The following is an 11,493-nucleotide window of genomic DNA, read 5'->3' as shown; positions in this document are numbered from 1 at the left end:
AACAAATTATAACAAAATACGTATAATATGTATAACTTATTATTCATTAAATTAGCATCTTAATTTCAAATATACACTAATAACATATGAATTCAATTTGTTGAATATACGCAATTTTATGATTTCATTTTAACTCTTATACTCAACATAAAAAGATGTATAAAATATGAGATATTGAAATATCATATAATAATAGGATAAATTTGAGTATCAAATAATTTGTATTAGCAGAGGTATTAGTAGCTATTAGTAACTTCAGTTCTAGTAACTTTAATTTTCTCAACATTGGATGAACAGCATGCTTATTCCTATTACAGCGTCATTACAGCGTAATATTGGCGCGCAACTTCTTATGTTATGCGTTTTTTTTTTATTCCACTTTTCACACATTATTGGACTAACTTTAACGCGAGTAATTGAATGATTGAGTGATACTACCATGGGTATTTTAGGTTTATCAAAATTAATAGCAGATATAGCGCCAAGTGCTATTAAAGAACAAGAATTAAAGCATTATTTTGGTATGTAGATAATCAGGATAATTAAAAATTTTGAATCATTTAATTATCAAAATTAATTATAAAAGGAATATTTTACATTTTCACTTTCCATTCTAGGTCGTAAAGTAGCCATAGATGCGTCTATGTGTTTATATCAATTTCTGATTGCAGTACGGAGCGATGGAGCTCAGCTTACATCTGTACATGGTGAAACAACAAGGTATATATTTTGACAAATAATTACATATGAATACATATTTTGTATTACTTTAAATATTTGTTATATTATAGTCATTTAATGGGTACATTTTATCGAACAATACGTTTAGTAGAGCAAGGAATAAAGCCTGTATACGTATTTGACGGAAAACCACCAGACCTAAAAGGTGGAGAATTAGCAAAACGTGCTGAAAGAAGAGACGAAACACAAAAGTTGTTACAAGCAGCAGAGGAAGCTGGTATTTCTAAATATTAGATTATTTCATTTAAAAATGATTTGTTTTTCTTCATTTGATTTATTATATAGAATGTCTGGTAACCGTCAGTTATCACAGTACAGTTGGATGGGAGGTGATTCTAAATTAAAATCTAAGTCGAAAATATACAATAAATTTTTTCATATAATGCTTTCTTTCTGAGAAAGTTTTGAAATCAAGTTTGAAAATTTGACAAGTATACTTAGACTAATTTCGGGTTGAACAGGAGTCAAACTGCACTTAAAAATAGAACAAAAATATAGCTTTGCTTTTGAGAACAGTAGATTTAAAAATGTATCACGTGTATGCACTGGACCAGTTGTTTACTAAACATGTTTAAACTTTATTTTTTTGTAAATGGGACATATTCCTTTAAATTCAAAAACGGAAAAATTCAAAATTTCAAGCTTGACTTTCTCGGAAACAAAGCGTTATATGAAAAAATTTTATTATGTTCTATCAACTTATTTTTTCACGTATAATGACTTCTTATAATCAGGGTCTTTTTAGGTCACAGTTTTGAATTGTATCATCAATGTATACATACTGTAACATACATATTTACCTGCAACATACTTATACATGATAATTGCATCAATTTATATATCATATTAAAATCTTTTGTCATTTTGTAGGAAACGCAAAGGATATAGAGAAATTTAACAGAAGATTAGTAAAAGTTACAAAAGAGCATGCACTAGAAACTAAACAGTTATTGCAATTAATGGGCATTCCTTACATTGATGTAGGTAAAACAAGGCGCTATAAATTTTACTGTAATACATATATTGATTTTATAGGCTCCATGTGAAGCGGAAGCTCAATGTGCTGCTTTGGTAAAGGCTGGTAAGGTCTTTGCAACCGCTACAGAAGATATGGATGCACTTACTTTTGGATGCAATATTTTACTCAGGCGATTAACGTTTAGCGAAGCAAGAAAGATGCCTGTACAGGAATTTCATTTTGATAAAGTATTAGAAGAGCTTGGATTAAATCATAATGAAGTATGTAAGATTGATACTTTTATTATATATAAGATATAAATAAAAATATTTATTTTCTGACCATTAATAACTTGTTATTTCTGCTTATTTACAGTTCATTGATCTTTGTATAATGTTAGGTTGTGATTATACAAGTAGCATTAAAGGAATTGGACCAAAAAGAGCTATAGAGTTAATTAAAACACATGGGTCACTTGAAAAAATTGTAGAAAACTTGGATACTAAGAAGTTTTCCATTCCTGAAGACTGGAATTATAAAGAAGCTCGATTATTATTTCAAGAACCTGAAGTAACGGATCCTGAAACAATTGATGTAAGTATACCATTCTATGTGTAATATAACATTTGTAAATGATTGGAAATATTTATAAGCATTTTAATTTTTACCTAAGATGAAATGGACAGAACCAGATGAAGAAGGGTTAGTAAAATATCTATGTGGCGATAAGCAATTTAACGAGGAAAGAGTAAGGAATGGTGCAAAAAAATTATATAAAGCACGAAATACTTCCACTCAAGGAAGGCTAGATACATTCTTTAAAGTATTACCAAATCCAAATCCTCCAAAGCGTAAAGTAAATATAAATAACGGTTTTTAAGATTACACTTTTTTTTTAATCTACTAAATTTATCATATTTTAAAATAGGCAGAAGACACAAAGGGAGCTGCTAAAAAATATAAGAAAGGAACAACAGGAAAACTACGTGCAAGGCAGCCAAAATAATTGTTCAAAGTACTCATGCTTTTTTAATTTTTATGAGTGCTATATACTGAATCATTTATAATATTCAATATATAAAGTCATTATAAATAATTCCGAATGCATTTAGATAGTTTCATATTTATTTCATAAAATAAATTATAGACATTCAAGTAATATTTTTCATTTTACATACATCGTCCAATATTTATGGCTTAACTTGTACACCTTGTTACATAATTCCTTTTCATTTATGTATTCTAGTAAATTACAATTTGGAACTATATAAATTATGTAATTACGTATATAAAGTAAATTTTATTACAATATTTATTCAGTCTTGGTTTTTGCACCATGTGTATTTATTGTACAGTTTTGTTAGGTGTATAGAGATTATTTTAATGTTGGACGGTATTTGGCAGTGATAGGAGATAGGGATGTTGTTTATAGTATGTATTAATAAAAGAAACTGCGATATTTATATAACTGAAAACTTTTATACATATAATAATCAATTGTCACTGAAATGTTATTATAGTACTGCCGATAGCATTGGGATCTAATATATGATACAATGCTTGTTCAATATTATGAGGTCCATACACCCTGTCTACGACCATCTGTAATTGATCAGCATCAACTAAATCGCATAACGCTTGTAAGTATGTTGCGTTAATTTTTGAACCTTCTTTCCATTGATGCATATTAAATCCAAGTACGTACTAGAATAAATATCAAATTTGAAATCAAATTGCACAATAGAAAAATACTACACATATAATTTCATTTACCTGTATTAGTAACTTTATTCGTACACATCCAGCAAATATGCTTCCAAATACAAGACCTAATGAGTCAGACGTTAATTGTTCGGGAACTGTAGAGACATAAAAGCCATAAGATGCTAAGTGCTGCTTTAGTATACGTTCATTAATTGGTTGACCCCCAGTATAAAATATAGTATCAAATCTAAAAATTTATTGATCGCTTAACACAAGTAAATTTAATATATTGTTAAGTAATTGTTATATTGAACATACTTATCATGTAATTGTAACTCTTTTTCTATATCTGAATCGTCTAATGGTATAACATCATCTGCACCTAAAGCTTTTGATACAGGAATTGCATTCTGTTTACACATTGTAACTACATGTCCACCCCATAGCTTAACTAATTGAGTTAAAATACAACCAACAGGTGTATTTCCACCATATATAAGTACTCTATAGGATATTTAGTTTAAAAAGTAACTTCTATATACATATAATAATAAAACTATTTGTTTATCCACAGTCGGACCCCTTATAACGCGGACTAAAAATAGTACCACTGTCTCTATATAACGAAAATGACTCATTTCTGATATTTTTGCATTAACTGTTGAGCGATAAGGAGGGGTTGTTTACAGTGTGTATTGTGGAACGTATATTATTTTTCATATTAAAAAAAGACTATAAATTTATTTATAGTCTTAGATTCTTATAACGCGAAGTCCGTATAACACGGAAATATATCTCGCTTTATAGGGGGTCCTACTGTAATTATTTATACCGTTTTCCTTTCGCATTGCCTTCCTGGATTGCAGATCTATTAACTAAAGCATCCCAGGCTAAACATCCATTGTAGGGGAGACTTGCAGATGCTTCAAAGGTAAAAAGTTTCGGTCGTTTAACTACTTGAGTTTCTGGGACAACTATGTATTCTGCCATTGTACCAGGAGCCCACGAAGGTACAGCTAAGAGCACTTCATCTCCAATGTCAAAATTAATAACACTTTGTCCTATACCTATCACTATTCCAGTACAATCTCTGCCCAATGTTACTGGGAGTTCTTTGTGTTTCTGAAAATGAATAAATAACATTTTTTAAATATAAGTAATACGATAAAATGGAGCATTTTAATTTACTTACACCAGAATTGAGGAGTCTTCTGTAAATTTTGGAATAACCATAACAAATTTTTGTATCAACAACATTAACAGAAGCTGCTTTAACTTGTACTAATAATTCGTTAGATCTTTCGATCATAGGCATTTCAGCATCATCTATCATGGACACACCCTATATTGTTTATAATAAAAATATATTTGTTTCAGTAATATTGCTTCAGTTATATACCTACATTATTTAGTCGCATTAACTTAAGATTATTTATTTTTTTACACATCAATGTAACTTAATATAATACCTCGATACCAATGTAATGGTGACATATTATAGCTTTTATATGATGCATATGATGAGATACGTGTCCCCAATTAACTCCAGCATAATAACCAAGTAAAGTACCAACAACTAAACCTGTCAGACAAAATGCAAGTTCCCTTTTGGACGCTAGAAGAAGAATTATATTTTCATTTTTTTCCCAATTAATATTAATATTAAATAATGAAACGTTAAAATTTATTTTGCTACCTCCGTTAGTATATAAGCTTTCTATTTGTCCGTAAAGTACTCTGACATTAAAATGTGTATTATAGTATCGATGTTGTAATTGTTCCCAAGCATTTTCAATCCAAATAAGTATATGTTGTACAATGTCTTTGACATTTTGCATCGTTTGGTTCTCATATAATTTGTAAAAAATTTGACGTGCTTGAGTCAACCACGTTATGACCCATTGTTGTCCTTGTTGTGCAAATAACGATGTTTGAATCTTCTCCCCAAATAAAAAATTTAACATATAATATCGAAGATGAAGAGCCGAACGTCAATTATATTTCATTTATTTGGAAACAGATATGACAAATAATCGATAGTGATATATCTTTTATTTTATTTATAAATTAAGAGAAAAAGGAAGATAAAATAGCTGATAATTTTTATGAAAAATTACAATTACCTGAAGTGTCTCGACCTGATTCGATAGATGAAACCAAATTTCATCCATGATTTTGTAAACAATTGGTTTGACAGTTCAGATCTAATAAATCATTTTATATTGCACACTGTTACAATGACCGGTTAGCCGAAGATGCAGCACAGCAGTTATATAAATAAACGATTAACACATTTCGTATAACTCAAAATAGATACTAAGTTTCTGCTTCAAAGTGTGACTGCGAAAACATTGGAAATTATGATTTTTAAATCACTACGTTATGCATTATGTAAACGTCGTCGCCTCAATCATGAGGCGACCTGGAAAGGGATTTTATAAGGAATGATAACATTTGATGAAACGCCGTTTGCTGTTGAACGAGATAGGTTAACTCGAGTCGCATAAATTTAACGCAAATTCATTTGTTTTCTGTGTGATATAACTCGTATGATGATTGTTATGAAATTTTGTCACGTGAGATAAAAGCACAAGAGTGCTTAATGCTAGCGAAAAAATGGTTTTATTTTTGTCAACAGGATAAAAAGTAAAGCAGTAAACAAAGATTATTTTAAAACGAAAATTCTGGTATTCATATATACAAGTATGTTCCTGATAAAAGATTTATTTATACTTGTTGATTGTGTAACATTAATGTTTTGACACAATTTTCTAAAGCGTCAAATATTTGTTTGTAAGGAAATTACTTGTGTTTTGATTTTATATAATGCATTTTACAGATTATAAACTTGACTTTTAAAGAGAAACAATTCGAATATGTTATACAATTATATCGTATATGTGTGCGTATATCATACCTTGTTAAAATTTCAGTTATTAATTTGCATATTTTTCACAATACATTTTTTTATGGTTGTTGAAAGAACAACGATCGTACGATCAGTACGTATCATATGTGTTCACGCAATTACTTGTTACTTCTGACACAGATCATGAGCGCATAGATATTTTAAATATCTTTAAAGTGACACACTTTATCGATCAGTAAATTTTAGATCAAAGTTCAGTCGATAATATTATCAGTATAGTTATCGATATAATCGTGTTTCATCGTTCATTGATAAAGTTGAATTGCGGTAAGATTAACGGTTAGTACGGTAGGCCACTGTGCTGCCACTGTCCTGTATAGTCAATGGCACAGGTCGGTGGTATGGATTAAGCTGCGGCTGGTAAAGTGGTTACGTGTGTTTTTAAAGCATTTTTAAATTGTTCATTAGATGGCAATATTTTAGTTTTGTATAGAATTGTTTGTACAGAATTTATATAATCCCGGTTGGAATGTAAAAAGTAATCATTACTCTAACTGTATAGGAAACTAGATATTTTAAAAGATACTAAAAAGCAGATTTGTAATTTAATACTGCTCGTATAAAAAGAACGTTAATCGAAAGACTAAAAATATACTTTCACCAATTATAGCTATATTTGTATATTTTTCTATTTTTTCTTTATTTTACTTTTTTTCTATGCGTTTTATTTCCCTGTAATGGTTATTCGCATAATTACGCAATCTCTTCGTCCCTTTGAATCTTTCTTATTTTTCGTATGAAAAAATTAACAATTAAGCAAGAAAAATGTTTTATGTCTTTTTATCTCAACAATGTGTTCATATATATGCACAAATACCGAACACGTTGATATTCAAATATTATATTACGCATTGTAAAATGCTGATTGAATCGTGCGAAATTGTTCGATCGGCCGGAAGGAGCGGCTTCTCGAACGTTTCCAAAGATCGTTTTCGACATGTAGCTACGCGTTCTACGTGTGTTTCACACGGTGAGTTCAAGGCTCGTGGCACATTAGCAAGTTGGTAGCCGTCCAGGCACGTCCTTCTGAATGAGTCCTGGCCGCTTTCCAGCCAGCAACCTATCCTTTTACGGGATATCACGGTGGCCGGCTACTGAAACTCGTCGAACCGTCCAAGTAGGACCGTCGACGCCGCTTCTTGTCGGGGATTATCGCCGGCAGTTGCGGCAAGTGCATCGAATTCCTCCGCGATTATCTACGAAAATTGCGGCAGAGTACCATTTTGCTGGCGCGACTAACTAGGGATGTCGAGATTTTTCCGCAATTTTAAAATCTATTCTCGTTACACACATTTCTATCGATTATCACGATTTTCATTCATCGAATTTTGGAATTATTTAAAATTTCTTCTTCGACGTTTTGTCGATTACGGAGATAATAATAAATTTCTGGTAGAATAATGTTTCTGAAATGGTCGCTTTTCTTTTTATTCAAGCGCTAACTTGACTACCTTCGCTCCGTCGATGTTCTTCCGCAATCTATATCCAAATATAAGACTAAATCAATTTTCATAAATTCTCAGACAGGAATAGCTGTTTAGAAAGGTAATAGCATTTCGCGAAAATCTTCAGTATCGTCGATTATCATCGAAAACATATCACATTTGTGTGCGATACGATGGTAACTGGCTATCGCGTTATTTTAAACAAATCTAAGTAAATCGAGAAAGGTAAATCGTAGGAATAACTGGCGTACTTTTAAAAAACCGTTCGTGCGATTTTAGAGGTCGCGCGGCTTCGAGTTTCAGCGAGCGAAGCCCGTATTTGCTCGTTGACGAGCGTCGATCATCGGCCGCGACGCCGAAGGTTGGTCGTCGAAGGCCTACCGGTGGTAACCGCGAAAATTGCATCGTATTTGCGAAACAGCTGCGCCCGGGAACAGTTGTCCACGGCCAGTCGTAAACTCGCGTCAGGATCACTCTCTGTTACGCGTCGCTGCTTCGGAGGTTGGCGCGCGGTTTCGCTCGCGACCGCCGTTCTTCGAGGTGTTTCACATGCTAAGAACAGAGAGAAAATGAGAGAAAGAGAGGAAGAGAGAAGGAGAGAGACGAGCGTCCCGGCCTCGACACGGGCCACGTTTCTCTCGCACGTCGCTTCCTGCCTCCTTGGCCTGCTTCCAGGAATCGGTTCACCCTTTTACGGCCGGGTGTCACTGTGTCTGCACGCTGGGGAGGGGGAACGGCAAGGTCCCGGAAGTGGGAAATCTCGCGGCACTTTTTCGCCGACGAAAGTTTCGGCCAAACGTGGCGATCCGAGGGTGGAGTTGTTGCAAACGGCCGGATGTTGCGGAACTAGAAGGGGAGGTCGCGGTAGGAAGGGGTGACTTTGGCGAAGGAGTAACGAGAGTACGCTTGGGGAAGCGCGGATTTTGCGGAACGAGGGTTTCGGTATTGCGACTCCTCGAATTCTGGGAATAAGAAAGAATCCTGGGACGAGAGAATGTATAAATAAAAGTTTCGCAAATGGAAATTTCCGATGCGCGAGATTAGAATAAACAAATTTGCCAGATGGCGCAAGAATTTCCGACGGGAGTGGTCTGAAACTGGGCAAATTTGAAAAAGTGCGAATTTTCGAAAGCTACGGATCAGAAAATTCCGTAGGCAGAAACGTTTCGGAAAAGAGAAACCCCCAGAGCGTGCCGGGGAAAGGGAAATCTCAGAAGCGAGAGATCTTATAACAGGGAATCTCCAGACACCACACGCGTATATTCGAACCAGCGTCTCGGTCCAGAAAGGCTTCGAAAGAAACGGTATCAAGAGAACGAAAACTCCGTGAAATCGACTTCGCCGGAAGTAATTTTCGCCAAAGTGGAACATTTTACAAGGAGATCAGCGTAGCAAAGAAAGAGAGAGAGAGAGAGAGAGAGAGAAAGAGAAAAGAAAGAAGATCCACGAGAGAAAGGAACAAGAGATTAGTAAAAGGGAAAGGAAGGAAGGGGAAGAAAGAGAAAGATCGCGGACAAAAGGGTGCATCGGGGAAGAAGAACCGTGCAGGCAAACTGAGAAAAGGAAACGGCGATCGAAGCGGTGACTGCGAAAGAAAGACAGTGCCGCGAAACAGGGCGTGAGATTTGCGAATTCGCGATAAAGGAAGGTCTCGTGACGAAGTCGCCGAGCAAAGGTAGACCTTATGAGATACAGAAATCAAGAGTAACGAAGTCGACGAACCAGGCAAGATAGAGAGAAGAAAGAAAGGTATTTCCAACGAGGAGGATCGGATAGCTTGGAACGGAAAGAGACGGGGAACGGTGAATAACGCGACGGAAGAGCACGGTACGGGAAGGAACCAAGGGAAAGGGACATTGGAGAGGTGGCGGAAGACGGAGACCAAACTCGTGGATGTCGAAGAGACGGGGGAAAGCGATGGTGTAAATGTGCACGAGGTCTATTGTGCGATACGCGAAGCAATGGCGTCGGGTAGCGCGCGTGTTGCACACGTACACGAGGTTTATTATACGCACACTGTTTCGCGGTCGAGTGCATTCAGCCTAGCGACGACTTTCGGGGTGACAAAGGGGCTGACGAGGTATCGCGCCACTGCCAAAAAGCTGACGACACGCCGATACGTACATGCTGGGTAGAAAGTTTCCAGTTCTCCGGGGACATGGAGCTTACAGTGGGAGTAAAGTGACCATTTGGGAAGGGGCGCCAGTGTCGGTGCAGAATACTCTCGAGGAACGCGTCGTAGATGCGAGTTTCCGACGCGTTCGTTGACAGATTTTTAACGCAAATTACGTTTTCCTCTTCGTAGACGCGATACTTGGGTTTATTTATTTAAAAATCAGCGAAGCGATCGAATCCAATTAAAAATTTGTCACGCCAGCGTTTCCCATCCAGCAGCTGGTGTTTCTCGGATCTTTTTATCGGCGAGTCGATCGCAGCTCGGCTTCGAATGAAAAATGAAAGCGATATATTTTCTTTGTTCGCGGAAGACGATACGAATATGTACGTATAGGATATTTCCTTGTTACGTATAGAATATACGCTTTGTATATTTTAGACGCGGGATACGGTTCTGGCGATATCCTAAGAACAGATTGTCCGGTTCTTGTTTTTCTTATCGCGTATACAAATTGTGCATTACGCGGCCCGTGGATACGTATTTTAGCAGTTTCTCAAATCGTTTTCTTTTTCCGAAACTTGCTCGCGTCTCCGCGATTACGTTCTCGAAACGAAATCAGCAAATTATTCGACGAACTAATTTTTTTCGTCAAATACGTCAAATACGTCAAATCCGTCCGAACGATACTTTGCGGAATCTAATTTTCATACGCGCGTACCAGACGCGCACTTTTGCGATCGTACGCAAATCACTGGTAGTTCGACGTAACATTTTCACCATTAACGTCCCCATGTTCGACTCTTTTCGACGCAAAATTTTCCTCGCCAGCTATTCGTCGCTTTTGCCGAGTCTTTTGATCTCTGTCCTCGGTGGGTCGTCGAATCTTCGAAATGACTAGAAGCTCCGCTAACTATAGATATTCTCGCGGTGAGCGAGCGTTCGAACGCGCGGCAGACTTTCCACGGTCGAGCAACGTTTCACGGGCTGTGAAAACGGCGGCGAAAGGAGATGCACGAGGCGAAGACGCGACAGCAGGAGAAGCAAGAGGAGATGGAGAAGAAGGAGGTGGAGGCGGCGGAGGAGGAAGAGACAGAAGGCGGAGGAGGAGGTTGCCAGAGATTCCGCGGGATGTCTGTGTTTGTCCATGGAAATCGGCAAAGGAGGTCAGCGTATGCAAATAACAGGGTCGCGAGGGTTGCCAGAGCCAGGAGGGTCCCGTGGGTCAACGGACAGGAAGGCACATAAGGCTGTCTCCCTTTCTCTTTTGGCTTCGAGTTCGCCTCCTCCTCTCTCGCATCCCCTCCTTCTCGTGCTCGCCGTTGTCTCTCCCTCGGTCCATGCACGAGCTCTCGCACCAGCGACCGTTACGGCACCATATATTTCTAGAGGCAGCGGTGGCGGCGCGGCGGCACAGGAGTCACGTCTACAGATATAAAGGTGGTTCTAGCGTGTGCCGGTGTGCGCTCGCCTACGCTCGTGGAAATATTCGATTTTTACGATACGAGACGCGAGAGTACAGCACAGCCACACGGACGGAAAGAGCGAAAAGTGCGGGGAAAAGGCAGCAGGATCGTACCGTCCCTTGTACCAGCCACCGTTT

General features: G+C 36.9%; 2 protein-coding genes across 6 annotated transcripts; one reads left to right on the top strand and one right to left on the bottom strand.

The window, feature by feature from the left end:
• Positions 1 to 305: 305 nt before the first annotated feature.
• LOC126925009 (flap endonuclease 1) lies at positions 306 to 3,343 on the top strand. Of its 3 annotated transcripts, XM_050740096.1 has the most exons (9): positions 306 to 521; positions 618 to 720; positions 792 to 958; positions 1,612 to 1,721; positions 1,777 to 1,980; positions 2,075 to 2,293; positions 2,373 to 2,555; positions 2,628 to 2,714; positions 3,220 to 3,343. In XM_050740096.1, the coding sequence occupies exons 1-8, from the start codon at positions 440 to 442 to the stop codon at positions 2,703 to 2,705; spliced, it is 1,146 nt and encodes a 381-aa protein (XP_050596053.1). In that variant the 5' UTR covers positions 306 to 439; the 3' UTR covers positions 2,706 to 2,714; positions 3,220 to 3,343. The 3 variants fall into 3 exon arrangements, with proteins under 3 accessions (XP_050596053.1, XP_050596054.1, XP_050596052.1); XM_050740097.1 differs by lacking the exon at positions 3,220 to 3,343 and having other exon boundaries at positions 672 to 720; positions 2,628 to 3,010; XM_050740095.1 differs by lacking the exon at positions 3,220 to 3,343 and having other exon boundaries at positions 307 to 521; positions 2,628 to 3,010.
• Positions 3,159 to 6,488, bottom strand: LOC126925007 (reticulon-4-interacting protein 1 homolog, mitochondrial-like). Of its 3 annotated transcripts, none has more exons than XM_050740087.1 (9): positions 6,321 to 6,488; positions 5,527 to 5,743; positions 5,100 to 5,340; positions 4,873 to 5,018; positions 4,596 to 4,745; positions 4,236 to 4,525; positions 3,722 to 3,907; positions 3,473 to 3,650; positions 3,159 to 3,403 (listed from the first exon to the last, which is right to left on the bottom strand). In XM_050740087.1, the coding sequence occupies exons 2-9, from the start codon at positions 5,572 to 5,574 to the stop codon at positions 3,200 to 3,202; spliced, it is 1,443 nt and encodes a 480-aa protein (XP_050596044.1). In that variant the 5' UTR covers positions 5,575 to 5,743; positions 6,321 to 6,488; the 3' UTR covers positions 3,159 to 3,199. The 3 variants fall into 3 exon arrangements, with proteins under 3 accessions (XP_050596044.1, XP_050596047.1, XP_050596046.1); XM_050740090.1 differs by having other exon boundaries at positions 5,527 to 5,607; positions 6,321 to 6,474; XM_050740089.1 differs by having other exon boundaries at positions 5,527 to 5,632; positions 6,321 to 6,467.
• Positions 6,489 to 11,493: the final 5,005 nt, after the last annotated feature.

This window comes from Bombus affinis, chromosome 15, assembly GCF_024516045.1.
Source record: "Bombus affinis isolate iyBomAffi1 chromosome 15, iyBomAffi1.2, whole genome shotgun sequence".
NCBI lineage: Eukaryota > Metazoa > Arthropoda > Insecta > Hymenoptera > Apidae > Bombus > Bombus affinis.
This window is presented reverse-complemented; position numbering and strand designations above follow the sequence as displayed.

Bases quoted from the DNA above. Each gene is read 5' to 3' on its own strand.
- LOC126925009 (XM_050740096.1), top strand. From the start codon at position 440: ATGGGTATTTTAGGTTTATCAAAATTAATAGCAGATATAGCGCCAAGT. The intron at 721-791 runs GTATATATTTTG...GTTATATTATAG, and splicing joins GTACATGGTGAAACAACAAG to TCATTTAATGGGTACATTTT. The intron at 1,722-1,776 runs GTAGGTAAAACA...TTGATTTTATAG, and splicing joins TGGGCATTCCTTACATTGAT to GCTCCATGTGAAGCGGAAGC.
- LOC126925007 (XM_050740087.1), bottom strand. From the start codon at position 5,574: ATGGATGAAATTTGGTTTCATCTATCGAATCAGGTCGAGACACTTCAG. The intron at 3,651-3,721 runs GTATGTTCAATA...ATAAATTTTTAG, and splicing joins GAGTTACAATTACATGATAA to ATTTGATACTATATTTTATA. The intron at 3,404-3,472 runs GTAAATGAAATT...TATTTATTCTAG, and splicing joins GAATAAAGTTACTAATACAG to TACGTACTTGGATTTAATAT.